This window comes from Oenanthe melanoleuca, chromosome 4A, assembly GCF_029582105.1.
Source record: "Oenanthe melanoleuca isolate GR-GAL-2019-014 chromosome 4A, OMel1.0, whole genome shotgun sequence".
NCBI lineage: Eukaryota > Metazoa > Chordata > Aves > Passeriformes > Muscicapidae > Oenanthe > Oenanthe melanoleuca.
This window is the reverse complement of record NC_079338.1, coordinates 15,321,980-15,340,991: the sequence shown is the minus strand read 5'-3', so window position 1 is coordinate 15,340,991 and position 19,012 is coordinate 15,321,980. Positions and strand designations below refer to the sequence as shown.

At 45.8% G+C, this 19,012-nt stretch overlaps 1 protein-coding gene across 1 annotated transcript; it reads right to left on the bottom strand.

Moving 5' to 3' along the window:
• Positions 1–2,922: 2,922 nt before the first annotated feature.
• Positions 2,923–18,695, bottom strand: LOC130253082 (transmembrane protein 182-like). Its single transcript, XM_056491370.1, has 5 exons — positions 18,432–18,695; positions 15,825–15,942; positions 14,115–14,213; positions 11,611–11,748; positions 2,923–4,092 (listed from the first exon to the last, which is right to left on the bottom strand). The coding sequence occupies exons 1-5, from the start codon at positions 18,582–18,584 to the stop codon at positions 3,863–3,865; spliced, it is 738 nt and encodes a 245-aa protein (XP_056347345.1). The 5' UTR covers positions 18,585–18,695; the 3' UTR covers positions 2,923–3,862.
• Positions 18,696–19,012: the final 317 nt, after the last annotated feature.

The following is a 19,012-nucleotide window of genomic DNA, read 5'->3' as shown; positions in this document are numbered from 1 at the left end:
GGGTGCATCTCTTTTTGGGTGAACTGGACCTCAGGGCATCCTTGGGTGCTGGTTCTCAGAATCACTGCAGGAAGAGCTGATCTGGCCACGAGGAAAAACTTTTATTATTAATTATTGTCTCTTCAGTATGAGGGAAGAGCTTAGGGAAGAGGACTATGGCATGAAAGAAGTTGCTAGAGGGACTTTTGGGTAACATCCCTAAATTCCTGTATCTCCCTCAGGTTTGGCAAATCTCCCAGTATCTTTCACCAAAATCAAGCTCTTCATCTCAAGACACCTCTCCTACGTAAGGCTGCCTCCTGAGCACCATCCACAGGGCCCGTGTTTCAACACCCAGGATTCATTAATATTTCCTGCAGAGTGCTCAGTAAGTAGCAAATAAAGCAGGAAGTGTCCCAGATGTTGGAAAGAAAAAATGGAATTATTCATTGCTTACTAACATCAAATGCTAATGTGAGAAAAGCATCCTTGAAGAAATCCTTGACTAAAATTCATCAGAGTGATGTGAAATCACTGTTTTAATTATGCATCTTGAATGTATTTATTAGTCCCGGTTCTGATCTGACTTACAGATGTTTAGCAGTGATAAGGGTCTGCTGCAGCCCTCAGAATTACTCATGATTTATAATGACAAAACTTGGATCAGAATTAGGTCCTTGTCACTACTCTATAATATCCTTTCATCAAACTTCACATTCAACAGATGAAAGCCACAGTGGTTTCTGCAATTTCCAGCTCTACCACTGAGCCCAGGAGTTCCTGTTTTTGAAATTTCTCCTATGGAAATGATGACTCTCACAGCAAATTTTGTCTGCTTGAGTTATACTTGCCATGAGAAACTTGAGAGCAAAGGAATTGGACTCCTTAATCCACCAAAATGATGTGTTTGGCCCTGTGCTGGCAATAAACATGGAATTTTAATGAGGGAGTTAATTAATTTAATTATGCAACTCTAAAATCTCATTCTTTCTTATTGCTGTGACTATTAGATATATATCAAATATTGAGAGATTTTCCAAACCTGTTGGAGATCCAGGGATTTGCTGAGATTACCCAAAATCTCAATACCAGACAACAACTGGATGTGCTCTATACCAGATATTTAAGATAAAACAACCTCTGTTCAAGCAGGATTCAAAGCCATGTGATTTCTTCCCAAAGAATGATGGAATTTTAAACTATTGCTTGTTCTAGAGCTGATCCAGAAAGAGCAAGTCTCCAGGGATGCTTTACTCCCTAAGGCATGAATGCATGATTAAGCTAAATGTATTCCATAAATGCCTTGATGACATTAAACTAAATTTTTTAAAGAACAGATGGAGAAAGTTAATAAATATTTCATTCTATAATATAAAACTCACTTCTATATTCACAACTTCAGGGATCCTCAGCTTCACAGATATCAATAAGTCTGATGGATTTCTTGCTGCATTCTCATTCTTCTGCCCTGGTGTCTCTTATGGGATCATCATTTCTGCATGCTTGGATTGTTTTATGGGATCAGTGAAAGGCAAGTGACTGTAAATCTTGACCTCTTCTGCTCCTGGATTATATACTTTTATTCTTTGTGACCATAAGTGTTCATCTCCACATTGAATAGATAATTAAATGACAAAAAATATTCAAAGGGAATTTATAGCAAGAAATTATCCCTTGAAGAACTGATGGGGAACAGGCATAACCCAAGGAGAATCAGGGAAAAAAACCACAGTTTAGAATGGCCAAATAAAACACTAAAACCTCTGTGTATTTGGGAATGTCATGAAAGATCCATTCACTGGAGAAAAAAAACCATGATTTTTACCTGCACATCCCAATTCTATTCAAACAAAAGTTCTATTAAGGGAAAACAGTGTGGATATTGCTTAAGAACTGTAGCCCAAGCCTGTTATTCATATGAAAGAACTAATCTTTACATGGGGGAATTACAATTTCTCACTCTGTGTATGCCATGAATCTTGTAAAAGAATAATTAGAACTTGCTCCGAAAGGAAAGAAACGCCAGACTTGAATAATATTGTAGGAAGAGCATTAACAAACATTTTTACACTGCCAACAATCTTCAGCGCTTCCTAGCAGAGATTTACATTCCATTATTAATTAACTGCACTGAGTCAATAGTGTGACATAAAGCTTGGGAGATGTGAGTTGAGCACAAACTCTGACATCCACCAGAACGGTGCATTTTTGAGAAGTTTGATTTAAAATTTATGCAAATGAGCTCAGCGAGCGAGGACCCAACAAACTACTTCAAAGCACCACGCTCCAGCCCGAAAAACACACGACAAGATCAAATCTTTGTCATTTCTCAAGTGTCTTTACAATCCTCTGCATATTCAGGACAAATTATTTCACCCCAGTACCTGGATAGTTTGGTGGAGAATCAGGAGGTGAATGCTCTTTGTAGGGTCATTGCCACATCAGCCAATCACCCGAGTGACTGCAAGAATTTAAATGTATTTAAATGTTGTATAATTTGTCTTTTTGAATCTGACTCTTGTGAGGTATCTGTAGAATACAAGGTCCAAGCTGAGCTGACTGAAAGGCAGACCAAAACAAAGTCAAAAAAAAAAAAATAAAATGCCAGTGCTATTGTCCCCACTCCTGTTCTTCCAGTTCCCACCATCATTCAGGTTTTGGGTTGAGAAACTACCCCAGACTGTGCCCAGACAAAATATTCAATTCAGAGTAATGATAAAAATTATTCAAAACAATTTTATAGTGAATTTGTAGTGAAGAACTGATGGGGCACAAGCACAACCCAAGTTGATATCACAATATCATGCAATGGTCCCCTCTCCTTTTCTCTCAACTGGGATCACCTTTCAGTTTTTGAGTTGGAAATCCCCACAAAACTGCATCCAGGGAAAATATTAAATGCAGAGTAAAGCATTGCTGTAAAGAAACACTAATTAATTCATGTTATGTTTCAAGCCACAGAAATTGGTTTATTATTCCCTAATTGAAAGTTAGGTTAGGACCAGGTATATTTGTATCTTCAGGATCGAGGCTTTTAAGGAAGAAAAAAGTTTTCCATGTTTCCCGACATTCCCATTAAAATGGTTGTCCTTTGATGTCAATTAGAGCCAGCTAAGAAAAAAAAATCATCCTTAATTGCTTTTTAGAAATAGACATTATTGCTTGCACCGTGGCAGCCAGATTCGATTTCCTTTTACAAGAAACCAGGATGCTGGGAATGCTGTAGGACTCCAGCTCTGCTGAATATGGATGTGGAGCTCTGCTGACAGAGAGCTGCTTTCCCTTGGGCTGGGAGAAAACCAGTGCAAACCCCAGCAAGGTGCTGAAATAGCTCCAAAGTGCAGAAAGGTGAGGCTGGTTTGGGATGGGCACCTCTGGAGCCAGGCTGGCAGAGCTGAGGGGGCTCACCTGGAGATAAGGATCCAGGGAGAGCTCAGAGCCTCTTCCAGGGACTAAATGGGCTCCAGGAGAGGGATTTGGGACAAGGGATGGAGTGACAGGAGGGCAGGGATGGATGGGATATTGGGAAGGAATTCCTGGCTGTAAGGGCAATAAAAACCCTGGCACAGGGTGTCCAGAGAATCTGTGGCTGCCCCATCCCTGGAAGAGTCCAAGACCAGTTGGATGGGGCTTGGAGCAACCTGGGATAGGGGAAGGTGTCCCTGCCCATGCAGGGGTGGCACTGATGGGTTTTGAGGTCCCTTCCAACCCAAACCATCCCGGGATTCTGGGATGCTCAGCGCTCCATCCCCGCCTCCCCCTGAGAGTGAGCGTAACCTACCCCGACAATTAGAGCTACAAAAACCATCCAGCCCTCAAAACCTGGGTGTGTTTCTTTACAAGGAGCATCACCAATTTTCTCAGAGCCTTCTCCACGTTCCTCTTACTGCAGGGAATCCATAATGTCTCTGCCCACCAGGAAGAAGAGGAGTCCAGAGAGCAGCGCCAGGGGCACGCCGGCGGCGGCGAACATGAAGGACCACCCGTAGTAAACGTGCACAGGAACATCATCCAGGCACCTCTCACTCCTCTCCAGCAGGATGTACTTCTGAAAGTCAGCTGCAAACTCCTTCCACATCACAAAGAGAAACACCAGCAGGAGAAACAAACCCCCTGGGAGAGAGACAAAACTGAGTTATTGTCCGTGCGGGAAATACGGGAATAAAGGTGAGGACAGATGACGAGAGCTGCTCATCCAGGCTCTGCACCAAAGCCTTGTGCTGCAGAAATGATGCTCTGCAGGTTCCTGTGGAAGCTGAGGCCACTCACCATGGGAGAGCCCCACACACAGTGGTCAGTTCCTGCCCCTGACACCTTGTGATTTGACCAGCAGCACTCCTGAAGGCTCTGCTGCAGCAGGATAGAGCCATGGAGAAACCACCAGGGCAGGGCTGGTGTTCCCAACATTCTTCTCTCAGAACTGGGAGAAGAATTTCACATTTTTAACTTATAATTTCTCAGATATTAATGAGGAGACACCAAAGCTTACTTCTTCCTTTTTTATATCCACCCTTCCAAGCAGTGTCATAGCAAATCCCCACCAGGAATGCAAAGATGACAAATCCTGCTGATGGCAAAATTCTGGCACTGCCACCCCCAGAGCCAGAAGAGCCTGCAGGGCCAGCATATTATAGAGTGAGAAAGGCACACAGCCATGAGATATTAATCTTAGATGGGCCATTAATACCAGAATAATAAGAATAATAAGCATCTTATGCCATGAGACTGGAAGCAGATGACAAAAATCAGAGTGGCCCAAATCTCATTTACTGTGTATCATTAAAAAATACATATTTCTATGGTGCATTTAAAACTCAACATCTATTAAAGCTAAATAGTGACAGTGTGATGACAGGTCTGAAAGCAGTTCAGAAATATCTGATCCTGCTACTTCACAGGTAGAAGCTGCTATTTTTAAATGGTGCTGTATAACATATAGATATACACACACACACTTATATGAAAGAAATATATCACAGCTTATATTATTTTTATGGTTGAAGTGAACTGCTCAAAATTAATTTAGTTGACAAGTTACCACACAGTTCTGTGGATGTGTTGTGGCTTCTGCAGGATTTAATTTCTCCCCTTGCCATTTTTAAATCAAAGGTAGTTGTGGTGTATTTAATTATTCTTCCTGGCAGCTTATACACTCCAAAATCCAGCTCTTGTGCTAAGGAAAGGAGAGGTGTAAAGCTTGACTTTGATTTATCTGCTTAGGAAGGTTACTGAATCTTCAGTCAGAGAAAACACATCCATGTTTTACTGTGATTCTGTTTATAGTGGTTATAAAAACATCTCAGAGGCAAAAATAAGACCCACATGAAGGTAAGAGGCTTCAAAGTCCTCACTCGGAACAAGACAGGAGTTGCAGTTCCCCACCCTAAGCTGTCACTTTTACTAAACTGCCTCCCATGCCCTAAAAAGATGCAATCTTATCAATCAAAAATTGGTGTAGCCATACAAATATTCTTTACATCACCCCCCTCTGATATTCCAGCCATTCTCTGTGATGTGGAGGAGTCCTTGTTTTTCCTGGAGAGGCAGGCAAGGAGTTAAACAGCAGCTGCTGGAACATTTGCATGTTCATTGAGGTTTTGATACCACTTGAAATTAAGTGCACAAATAAATATTTTACACTTACTATGATAGTTGTATGCTTAAAATACCAATTATTCTACCATGAGAAAGCCATGGCGTGTTCAAATAGTCGCATGTCCTTTACAAAATACAATGTATTGATAAGAAGGCAATTAAGTCTTTATTACTGATGTAATTTAAAATTAAATTAATTAGATAGCAACTGAACCTTGAAAAGTGCTCCTTTAAAGATCAATTTCTATTTCATTAACTTATAATACCTACCATAAGAGACACCAATGAAAGCGCAGCCCCAGTGGGACAGAGAACGTGGGTGTGGAAAAGTACTTTGGAATTTTGCTTTAAATAACCAGGAATTCTGTGTTGGTTTCTCCCAGGACAATTTAAATAGCCTAAGTCTCATTTTTTTGAAGTAATCAGATCAAAACCTTCCAGTTCTTACTGAAGAGGGTGTGGGAAGTCCCACGTGTGGGTGGCACCATCCTTCAGGAGATAAGGAATGGGGACTGGTCCCTCCTCCAGCCTCAGGAGAAGCTCCAGGTCTTGGCACAGAAGATTTATTATTAAACAGGTACTGGAGGTGATGGCACGGCCATGGCATCTAAATTAAGAATGTTTTCACACTCTGGGCAAATGACGAGAATATGTGAAGCAAGCAGCCTTCTTCCCTGGAATAATTACAGCTGAGAGCTGAAGAATCCCTGGGATTTACACCACCCCTCGGTGGGAAGAGAAAATCAGAAGGGCAGGTGCAGCCAAAGGAGGGTGGGAGATCAGGAAGGGCAGCTCACCCAAATCTGCTCAGCCAGAAATGCTTGTCTGGAGAAATCACAAGTGTACCTGAACCTGCCTGAAATCTGTCACACTTACAGCCAGAAGCAGCCTCTTCATCATGAGAAAATAAGGATGTTTCACTCCCATATTACCAAAGCAATTTGGCATTTTTGTTTTAAAATGCTGCTGTATTTGGTTTCACTTTTCCCCCTCCTTTCTGGGGCTTTTAGTGTTGGACACAGCAGAAAATCATCTTTGTTTCCTGCCAGCTTTGGATGCAGAGACACAGATTCCTTTGGGCAGCAAAATGAAAAACTGAAAAAAGAAGTTTTCTGTCCTAAACATGACACTGGCATTGGCACCCACACCTGAGGCACAGGGTTTGGGTTTGGGTTTGGGTAAGTGGAGACTCACCAAACCTCATCCCCATGCTCCTCTCAGCATCCTTGTGCTTTCTCCACTGGAAAATTCCCCGGGTGATCCCTTTCCTTGCTTCCTTCTCCCCCTTTGCCTCTGTTCATTAGGATGGTACTGGGAAAAATTAACTGCAAAACTCCATCTCCAGGCTGATGAGGTCAGCAGCATCTTCTGGGGAGGGGCTAATTGCCAGAAAATTGCAGTGGGGTATTAAATGTCTCTTTTGTGATCCTGGAGCTCCATCCCCCTCTCCCAGCTGAGCTGTGCCTTCTGTGTGGGCAAATTGAAGTAGAGCTTTTCCTTTCTCTCACTTTATTTCCTTGTGACACCTTTATAGCTGCTAATTGTGGGGACAGGTGAGTGAACTCAATCTTTAACTCTTATTCTGGGGAAGCTACTGAACTTCTGTGTAATCTGCTAATTAGGAGAATAATGAACTTTGACTCGTTCTCCTCTCTCTCTCGTTGCCTCTTAAGGATGTTAATAATGATGAAATTGAGGGGTGACCTTCAGCTGCCCTTCCACAACTGCCAGCCTTCAGTGCACGTGGAGCCTGAGACTGCCAAAGTGGAGCTGCTCCATTTGGGAAGCAGAATCTGAGTAAAAAATCCAGCAGTCTGGCTCATAGGGCTGGGAAATCTGCCCTTATTTCCATGCTGCTGGGTCATGCTGAAGAACAGGGGATGTGACCCATCACCCCAGGCTGCTCCAAGCCCCATCCAACCTGGCCTGGAACACTTCCAGGGGTATCCACAGCCTCTCTGGGCAGCCCGTGCCAGTGATGCACTTCTAAGTTTGGTCTCTAAAATGCCCAAAGGAAAAATGAAGGGCCATGAGCAAAGTTGTCTCAGCAGCTGAAAGAGCTCCCAGAAACTGCAGCACAGAGCTAACCCAGCCCTCTTGGTGACACTGTAGTGACAATTAACCAACCTCTAACTACTGGAACAAAGGGACAATCAGGCACCAGGCAGGACCTGCCACCCCTTGGAAGAGCTGAAGTTCATTCTGAGATGGAAAATGCTGGGAGGAAAGCAGTACACTGGCTCTTGGCTTGTGCATTCCAGGTGTTTTTGGGAGAAGGCTGGCAGGGAAAACTGCTCAGCTGGGGCTGTGGATGTGCACAGGTCAGATGGCTCCAGTGTCTATTCTTTCCAAAGTCACCCAGTGGAGGAAATCCAGAGGAAATGGCTCCAGTGCTTTGGGAGGGCTCCCAGAAATACCTCCCAGAGCAGTCCTTTGGGCATGGGAGCTGGCACAGCCTCTGGAATGTGCAGGAGATAAAAGGCAGCTCAGAGGGAACAGCTGAGCCATGGCAATCCTCACCCTTCAGTGCCGGATTCCCCCAGTGACAGATGGACACACAACCCTCCTTGGGCCGTGCCAGGCTGCTCATCATGAACTCCTGGGGGTGCATTTGCACCAGAGTGTCTTTAGAGCCTTTTGGTGGGAAAAGTGACGTCATTTTGCAGTGGATAATCAGGATTTCTCCCAAAAGCAGGGAGGTGGAGGGCAGGACAAAGCTGCTGGTGAAAGTTCCCTTCGAGGCTGGGACATCCCCACTCCTGCTGATCCATCTCCCCTTCCAGCTGCCAGACCACATTCCCACTCTGCAGATTGCCAGCCTTTTCACACTTCCTCAAGGAGAGATCCTTTCTGCAGGGGAGGTTAATTAACACTGACCTGCAGGCCATGATTAGAAGACAAGAGACTCTTTCTCCTGCATCATCCCTGCACATCCCTCTACCCAAAGGAAAGGGATGGCTGGGGACTCGGGGCTGTGTTAAATCCATTGTTCCTACTGCTTAGTGCAATTATGCAAAATATTTTTAGAAGGGATAATGAGAAAATAACCATGGAGGGATGCAACCCAAATCCATCCAGAAGCCAGGCCCAAGCAGGATCCAGAGGTCTGAGATCAGGATAAAACCCCCTGGATAAAAAGATCAGTTGAAACACTAAGGAAACTTTGCTGAAAAACACATTGAATCCTTCTGCTATCATTTGAATGGAAAATATAGCAGGAAGTGTCTTCCAGATGAACTTGTTCCCCCAATGACTGTTAATAACAATGATTGCTGTTCAGATTGAAGCTGCATTAATACAAACTTCAATTTTAACAGCAGCATCTTTGTCTAATGCCAAGAGGTTTATGTGATGCATAATCAGCTCTTCTAAAAAGTGTCACATTCGAAGCCCCAGCCTTTTAATCAAGGAATAGTCAAATAAAGTGGAAAAACAATGAGAAAAAAAGGAAGACAGTTGAGTATTACTCGGCATCCTTTTCTGTGATATTTCTGCCCAAAAAATGCTGCACACACTCCTCAGGGACATCTACTGCCTCCTGGGAGCCTGGACTACAGATGGGAAGAGAAAGCTTCCTGCCCTGGTACAGCCCTTGGATTATTATCCACTCTGGGATCACAACAGCCCCATGGAAAATTACAGGTTTGGGGCAGTGGCTGGGAATCTGTTTGTGGAAAATGCCCAGGGGGTGCTGGTGACAAGGGCTGGACACAAACCCAGGGGTGCCCAGTGGGCAAGAGGCCACAGGCACCTGGCTTGGATCAGGAATGGTGCCCAGGGGGATCAGGAATGGTGCCCAGGGGGATCAGGAATGGTGCCCAGGGGGATCAGGAATTGTGTCCAGGGGGATCAGGAATGGTGTCCAGGGGGATCAGGAATGGTGCCCAGGGGGATCAGGAATTGTGTCCAGGGGGATCAGGAATGGTGCCCAGGGGGATCAGGAATTGTGTCCAGGGGGATCAGGAATGGTGTCCAGGGGGATCAGGAATGGTGTCCAGGGGGATCAGGGTGCTGCTGGGACACCCCCAGTGCTGGGAGCAGCTCTGGGACCCTCAGGACAAGAGGGACTTGGAGGGGCTGGAGCGAGTCCAGGGAAGGGAATGGAGCTGGGAATGGAGCTGGAGCAGCAGGAGGGGCTGAGGGAGCTGGAAAGGGGCTGAGCCTGGAGAAAAGGGGGATCAGGGGAACTTGTGGCTCTGCACAACTCCCTGACAGGAGGGGACAGCCGGGAACAGGGACAGAAGGAGAGGGAACAGCCTCAGGCTGGGCCAGGGGAGGGTTAGATTGGACATCAGCAGGAATTTCTCCATGGAAAGCATTGTCCATCTCTGTCACAGGCTGCCCAGACCATCCTTGGAGGAACTTAAACCTTGTGTAGATGTGGTAGCTGGGGACATGGGTCAACGTCAGGACCTTTCTTATTGAATATTTTCAACTAATGTTTGCAGCCCCCCCAAACTGGGCTCACTTAAACCATAAACTGAGAGCAAAGACAGCATCTCGTGTGATTTATGCCAGATATGAGGAAGCAGGAGCTGTGAAGGATCTGCAATTAAGCAGTGGTTTTTCAGAGAAAGGCCTGATTTCATTACAAAGTTCTTCACTTGGCGCAGCCCAACTGAGCTCCAGCCTGTGGCTGCTTGAGTCATAAAAGAGCTTTTTTCTGAGTTTGAGTCACTGGTATAAATCAAGTATTTCTACTACTGAAGCCAGTTATTTCTCTCAAATACAGAAAGGGAAAAAGCCCAAGTGATAATTCAGAGGAATCATTGGTAACAGCAGTGGGGAAATGAATAAATGCCTATTTTTAATTCATTTTCCTGCAGTGCCATCGTTTCATCTTTTCAGGTCTCCTTAAGCCAGCCCTCTCATTTTGGATCACCGAGTTTGCCTTTCATCACTCTGAGAGTTTCCAGCTCTATCAAAGCTAACAGCAGAGGCAGGAGCAGCCCAAATGCAAAGCCTGACTTTGGGGAACTGAGCAGGGCTGATGCTGCCCAGGCTTAACACTCCTGCAGGCTTCACTGAAATTAAAGGGCTGCATAGAGGAATAGTAAAAACAAGGTGATTTTCAGAAATCTCAGCCTCTTGCTAGGACTAAGGACTATCTTGCTAAAGCCTGGCTGAGCACAGAATCACAGAATGGTTTGGGCTGGAAGGGGCCTTAAAGACCATAAAAGACAGGGGCACTGTTTTGGATTGATGTGACCAGAAATGTGAATTCTGTCCCCATCTGCTGCAGCCGGGTGGGGCAGTGACCCTGATCTCCTGGCACATATTATCTGCTAATGGGCCATCTTTAAACCAGCTGGGCAATCATCTTTATCTTTCCACAGCCCATCCTCCCTCCAGGAGATATCATCTGCTGCTGGCCCATTCAGTCCCAGGGCATGACTGATAAAATTCCATCATCCCACTGGGAGATGCTCCAGCCAGGGGAGGAGCCAAGCCTTTCCTACCCAGATAAAAACTGAGATTTTGGACACCAAGGCACCTTCTTTCCACTGGATTCCAGAGGAAAGCCAGACCTTTCCACATCATCCCTGGAGCTTCAGAGGAAACTGCACCTTCTCCAGGAGCACTGCTCCAGCTGAACCACATCTGCCCCTGCAGGAGGATGCAGCCACCATTGAATGGGACTGTGCCAACACCCTGACTGACTGACGGGGTGTCAGCTTGGATTCTGACTCTGGCAGGGTTGGGATTGTTCTTTGTAATACTGCATTTCTATTTTAATTTTCCTAGTAAAGAACTGTTATTCCTAATTCCCATATCTTTGCCTGAGAGCCCCTTAATTTCAAAATTATAATAATTTGGAGGGGGGTGGGGTTTACATTCTCCATTTTAAAGCGAAGCTTCTGCCTTTATTGGCAGACACCTGTCCTCCAAACCAGGACAGACACTTTCCACTGGACCAGGTTGCTCAGAGCTCCCAGTGTTTAATTCCAGCAGGGAATCATTTGATGCTCCCACAGCAGCATTTCATCCCCACCTGCCCCACTCCAAAGCCACCCTGCCCCAGCCATGTCCCCTCACCTGAGAGCAGCAGGAATCCTCCCCCAACTTTGTAGGAGTTGGGGCTGGAGAAGGGGACCCCACACACCAGCAGGAGCCCCCCCACGAGCCCAGCAGCCACGGCCAGCAGGATGAACGCCGTCCAGAATCCTCTGTACACTGCAACAAAGGAGAGGAAAGAGACTCTCTGCAACCTCACAAATCTTCTTCCTAACGATGCCATGTTTAACTCCTGCTTTAGCAACAGTAAAAACAACAATTTGTGATGCTGCTGTGTCAGGCAGAGCTGAGCCTTTGCCAGGGCACCTGGGACAGCCACAGGTTCAGGGGGAATGTCATGCCCTACAGAATGGGACTGGGATGAGGCCAAAGGGTTGGGAGGGTTTGCCAGGGAAGCACACCAAAAAAAGGGGTGGGAGGAAAGGGCACGGCTCTTAGCTGTGCCAGGGGAGGTTGGAAAAGCTTGGCAAGAAAGGAAAGTAAAATTTGGAGAGGTGGATTCAGACCACAGCTTTGTTCCACTTTAATTAACACTTCGGGAAGGTGCCAGGCTCCTGGTTTAAAATAAAAGCAGTGTTTGCTAGCAGGTCTGCAGGGAGAACAGGAGCTCATGAGGTCCCCCATTAATGGCCTTGTTTGACTCTGGGAAAGAGAATGGGGCAGGAGAGCAGCTGCTTCTCCATCCAAGGAATTTGGGGGTTTGGCCATGACTTCATACAACCACCCCAGGCAGAGCTGAGCAAGCTTGGTCCATCACATCCCACCTGATGGAACAGGATGGGATGTAGCCCACTGACTTGAGCCTCCCAGTAGCCAAGTGTCTTGCAGACACTGCCATAAACCAAAGGTAGAGGTCTTCCAGCACAGACCCTCTGACACCCTGCTCCCCACCCCTGATTCATCCCATCCCTTGGACCACCACATCTCTCCCTGCTGCTCCTTCTCCAGAAGCTCCAGTTCGATTTAAGCCGAGCACGAGCAAGTGGGTAGTGCTGAAATGACTCACACTTGAAAGAAAAATGATACAGAGAAGATGCCTTTTCCTCATTTGAAACCATTTTGTCAGGAGAGCCACTTAGGGAGAGATAAGTATCTTGAACTCTCCAAAACCACAGAATTCATTTTCATGTTTAACCTCCCGTCACCCGTTTCTCTCAGGGAGCCTAAGAGGATGCAGATAAGGCAGAATTATCTCTGGAGCAGGTAATAGCTGAAGGAGCCCTCTGCTTGGACAGCCTCCTGTTTTGTCAGCAGCTGCAAATCAGGATGGGCTGGTTAGAAAGAAAAGGGAGTTAACCACAGGAGTGGCTGCTCCCCCGAGGGTTTAGCAGAGGATTGAGGCAGGGGAGGAGCCCGATGCTGTCTGTGCCCAAAATGTGGAGCCTGAGCCATCCCCAGAGGTGATGGGGACAGGCAGAGCCCCCCATCCCCAGCACCTTCACAGAACCATTAAAGCTGGGAAGAACCTCTGAGAATATCGAGGTGGTGCTGGGAGTGCCCAGGGGACACATCTGGGGAGGGTTTCACAGGGTTTGACAGGCAGGGACAGATGCCACCAGCGCCCTTTATTTAGGATGGAAAAAATAGTTTGTGTGCTTATCAGCAGGATCATCCAGGTCCTGGATGCTGTGCCTGTCTCCACCAAGCAGAAACAATCCCACTGCTTATCCCATGTGTTTGCTGCACATCCTGCTCCTCCTCCTCATCCTCCTCCTCCCTCCACAGGTCCTTCGTATCCATCTGACACCACAGAGCATTCCCCAGGGCAGGAATGCTGCACAGCACAGCCAAAGAAATGAGCTGCCCTCATCACATGCTCCTACTGGCAATATTTTTATTTTTAATTAATTTTTCATAGAAAAAAATATAATAAAAACTAAAAAAAAGGTACTACTGAAGGCTAAGGAAAAGGTCAAGATGTTTGTTTGTGCAGAACGTCTGCCCTGCATCCCCGGAGGCAAGGCAGACTGATGCACACTATTTAAAGAAATCAATTCATTTCAAAAAAGATCATTGAATTAATTCTAACTGCTGCCACCAATTTAGCAAATTAAAATTCCTAACAGCAGCTGATTCATTAAAGAACTCGAAAAATATAGAGAAACATAAATAAAAAAGGGCCTGGTTGAAAGGGAGCTCTCCAACTGCTTAGTGTTCAGTGCTTTAAAAACAAGCCAGTCACTTACATGGATTTTCTAACAATTTGGTCTTTAACCAATTTCCCAGTGCTTGCTTATTTTGTCTTGCAACAAACCAACACCTGAGCTATCCCAGGAAACCAGATGTTGGGACTGAGGCAGCACTCGGGCTGGGTTTGGGTTATCTGAGCACAGAGAGAAAACGTGGGAGAGCCTCTCATCCTGAGCCTGGGGCACCCAGCCAAGCAGGGCTGCTTTGGGAAGGGCTCTCCAAGCTCCTGGCCTTGCTTGGACATGTGAATTTACAACAGGAGAGCCACACACATCCCAAATCCCTGCCTGATCCCTTGGAAAAGGAGCTGCTGGGGGAGAAGGGAAGAAACTCACCTGCAGTTGTGTCATAGGAGGGATGGGGGAAAGGTCCCACAGCAATGGGCATGGGGAAGAGGTAGCCATGCATGCAGAACTTGGGGTGTGCTTGGCTGGCTGCAAAAGATGAAGAAAAAGAAGAATGAAACCTCTGTTTGCTTTTGTTTGCTGCAGAACCAGTTACAGTACTGAGATGGTGATGTGCTGCTGTGCAAAACCTGCAAAACCCTCGGTGAAATCAGAAGGCTGGGGAGGAAAAAAATATAATAAATCTTGGTTATAGAGAAAAATAAAAATATAAATAAGAACTACTAAAGAGGGGAGATATCAGAGTATCTGAAACTGCTTCTTGCACATCTTCTCATCTTCATAACATGAGTGTGAGGTGGACAAAAATCATGGAAGATGGAACAACTGAAGTCAGTGTCAATATTCTCATTGCTGTTTTCCTCCAGAGAATGTGCCTGACCACCTGGAAGGGTCAAAATGTTTGGGTACCAGAGCAAGGTACTTCCAAGTCCTCCAGCTGGTGAGAAGGAAAAGCACAATTAGAATGGAAGTGGCCCATCAATATTAATACCACTGAGGCTTATCATGATTAACAGTAATAGAATGAATGTTAAATGAATTAATTAATGGTTGGCCACTTATTTAAATATGTTCCCCAGCTCAAAGGAGCACTTTATAATAGGTGGACATTAGTTCATGCTAAATTGACTATGGAATACCTATTGAATTAATTATTACATCCACAAGAGCAGCAAATTAATTTGCCATGATCAATCCTATTATAATAAATACCTAAAGAAGTAGCAAAAAATTCACCAGTTATCAGAGTGACTCATTTTACTTCAGGTAAAATTATATTATGTATTTCCATATAATGTAATTCAGTAGCAAACTCCCTGTCTCAAGCCTGTCCTTTATTATCACAAATTTCCCGTGTGAAAAACCTCCCATTGTTCAGTTGAAGGGTGGAGGGAAGAATTCCTGCAAGATTTTACAGGAAACAGGTCAGGGGCTGGGGGACAGCAAAGTCATTGGAAATTTTAATCACTGCAGAGCAAATTCAGTGTGGGAACCTGCATTATTTTCAGGGAAGTGCCCTCTGAGGTGATTGTGCTGCTCCACAACCACAGGAATATCTTCCATCAAGGGCACAGGGTCAAGGTTTTTGTGGTGTTTAAAGCCTGTGCAGAATTTATTTAAAATCTGGGGGGTTTTATCCCAAATCCTACTTTCCTTCCATTTGTTTTCGAAGAATGAATGTGTTTTCAAAAAAATAAAGGATTGTGCTCCCCTCTCTGTTTGTTCTCAAGTGTAATTTCAATGATCTTAAAAGGTAATAAGGAAGGGAATGGGCTCACATTCACATTCACAGAACTTTGCTGAACACAAACTTCAAGAGCTATTGGGAAGGAGGGGGAGGAGGGAAAGGTTCTCCTTGCTGGTGGAAGTCACCACTTTGCATAATTTGGTAGGTGATAAATTAAATGGCCTCAAGACATGGCACCCTTTCTGTGAACAACCCTCTGAGAGCAAAACCTGAGTCAAAAAATGAGCACAGAAAGGGCAGAAAAAGAGTGAGCCAGGTTTGCTTTGGACAGAAGATGGGGATGACAAAAATGAAACAAGAACTGTCTCCTCATCCCTGGGGTCACTCCTGTGTGTGTTTCCCATTAAACTGTGAGGGAGTGGAGTGGGTGTGGAGTGCTGGGTTGTACTCACTGTACCAGAAGGTCCAGATGCTCTCGGGGTGACCCTCACCAAGGAACCAGCACCGCCAGAAGAAACCCTCGTGGTGGAACGTGAGCACCTCCCTCCCAGCCTCTGCTGGAGTTCCAGCCTGGGGAGGGATGAAAGTCCAGGCTGAAACAGGCAAGATCACGGTACCAAGAGTCTGTGCTTTGCCTAGATGGGTATTGATTTAATTTTTTATTTTCATTTGCTCTTTGAGTCAGTTTTGGATGGATTGGGGATCATGGAGGAGCTGCTGTCCTTGACTTTCTGCCATGTCACAGTTCTGAAAAACTGTCCTGCAGAGCTGCACAAACCATTTGCTGCCTTCTCTGCTGTCCTTAAGCCCCTGCTGGCCAGAGCTGGATGGGAATTTCAGGGAGTTGGGCCTTCTGGTTGTTTTCTACTTCTCAAACACCTTCCTCCAACACCCAAACCTGACTGCAGGCACAAGGTTTTGGTCTTTCCTGGAGGGACTACATTTCAAAGTTCAGTAGTGGAAGATTTACCAAAGGATTTATTAAAATTATCTCAAAACCAGTTTTATCTTCCTTGCACAGAGTTTGGTAAAGGAGACAAGACTGTGACAAAATTAAGTTTTATGATGAGGAATGTCCATAGAGGAATCTGCCCTGTGAACCAATAGAGATGGAACTCAGCAGGGATGTGCTAGAGGTACTTATCCTGTCACAGGTTAATAGGTTTGGGTGGGAAGGGACCTTAAAGCCCCTTCAGTGTCACCCCTGCCATGGGCAGACACATCTCCCACTATCCCAGGTTGCTCCAAGCCCATCCAGCCTGGCCTTGGACACTGCCAGGGATCCAGGGGCAGCCACAGCTTCTCTGGGCACCCTGTGCCAGGGCCTGACAGGGAAGAATTTCTCCCCAGTATCCCTCTGGCAGTGGGAGCCATTCCCTGTGTCCTGTCCCTCCATCCCCAGTCCCTCTCCAGCTCTCCTGAATCCCCTCTAGGTCCTGGAAGGGGCTCTGAGCTCTGCCCAGAGACCTTCTGCTTCCCTCTCCTCCATGTTTCCATGCATCACATTATAGCAGTTGCAGAGCTCTGACCTGATTCTCCTCTCACTGTCAGGATAAAATCCTGACTATGACAAGGGGAACATTCAGCCCTGAAACCTCCTCAGCTGGTGGCTCTGACTTGGTGCATCCACAGCACATTTCACTGAGTTCGCCAGATACTCAGCCCATCCTTATCTGCAAGGAACAGGATTTGGCAGTTTAAGAAAGGGCAGAGAAGGTAGAGCCTGTTATCCACAACCAGTAACAGAAATAGAAATAATAGCAACAGTGTCTAAAATAGAAATAAAATAGCTCAGAGGGAAGAGTAAGAGCAGTTCCTATTTCTGCCTGGTGCTTTTGAAGTCAGTGCCTCAGCGTCAGGCTCCCCAACACTTGGCCAAGAGCATTTCTGAAATGTTTGAGATGCTTATTTGTGCAGTGCAGTGCATCCTCTCTGCTCTCTCCACTTTCAAAAGCAACTAAAACATGAAACAATTAACACTGTCACTTCCCAAGTGCACAAAAAACAAGTGGCACTTCTCAGTCTCTGCCATCCCCAGGCTTTACTGAGCTGCTTGAAACTAAAGACCCTGACTTCTGTTTCACTTCTCCAGGCATTTTTTCCATCTTTTTTTTTTTTTTTTTTAAGTTGGGACAGTAATTTGGAACCATGACTCAAGCAAACAGTGCCCTACATTTGATTATGGGATTCTGAAATGAAAGAAAAAATATTTCTTGCTGGCATCATGATGCTTACCCAGGGTGACTCACCACACCAGGAAAAAAAATCAAACCTAATTGGATTGAACTTTGAAGTAACAAAAAGTCTGCACACAACAAGGATCTTCCTGTCATTTAGTAATGGAAACCACACACTGATTGGCACAAAAACATTTCGGGGGAGTGGGTGGCTCGAGGAACTGATCTGGTTGTTATTTCATTGAAGAGTTAGACAACAGCAAGTGCAGAGAAAATCCAACTTGAGGGATCCATAAACGAGCAACACCAGCCCTCAGCACTAAAATATCAAGCTGTCCCTTGAAAATTACATTTCCTGCTAACTAAAATCCCATATAAATCTTACTTTGAGGATACCCAGGCCCTGGTGGGATGGGCAGGAACCCCTCTGCTCTGTGCCTGATGCTCACTTTGGTGTCTCTGCTGCAGCTGGATCACTTCAGATGGACGTGATTGCCAAGCCCCACTAGTTTTAAATGAAGAAACTAGAGAGGGAGAAATCTTTTAATGGCAAATATCAGGAGATATCTTTTGTCTTTAGAGGGAAATGCTGTCAACAACTAAAGCTCTTACATTTTTGCCTTTCATTCTCTAATGTTCATATCTGCCAGATTACAGAGGTGCTGCCTTAATGTTTCCTAGACACAACTTACTCCAGTCAAAATTCTCAATATTATGGAAAAGCCAGGTCGGATTTTAAAGAATTTAAAGAAGTTTTACCTCAGGCTGACGTTTTACACTAATAGGTCACTTTCACTGAACATAAATACTACCACAGATTTCAGAATTTTAGATCTGAAACAACTTAGCAAGTTCTTTCAAAGCACAGGATTCAGAGCTCACCCCCCCGGTGCTCAGAGTGCTGTTGCCATGCTCCAGGAGCCCGCAGGTGTCCGTGGCCAGAAGCCAATAATCCGTCCCAAAGGCGATGAGGAACAGCAGGACCCCGCTGCCCCCGAGGATCCCAGCGGCCAGGGCAGCTGCTCCAGCCTTCATGGGGGGAACAGCACACCTGGAAACCAGAAAAGGAGGAAAAAAAACCCAAGTTTCCCGGGTCTCTGGAAGAGCAGGGCCGGAGAAATGCTATTTTTGGATGTGGGTAATGATCTCCTGGCTGGTGTGGGTTTCAGTGGGTGGTGGAGCAGGACTATTAAAAGCAGATGAGCTGGTGTAAGCGAGCAGCTGTGGCATGAAGGGTCATGGCAGGCATGGAGGCAGAGCACGAGCCGTCCACGGGGACACGGCTCTGGGTCACAACTGCAGGACTCCCAGGACACCAGGGAGTGTTCCCATCCCTCCCACGAGCACAGATGGACCCAAAGGTCTTCCCCACGCTGTGCAGCCCGTGGTGTCCTCAGCGGTGACACCTCTCACTGTGTCCCCACAAATGGCAATTCTGGAATTCGCGTCTCCTCCTTCCTCAG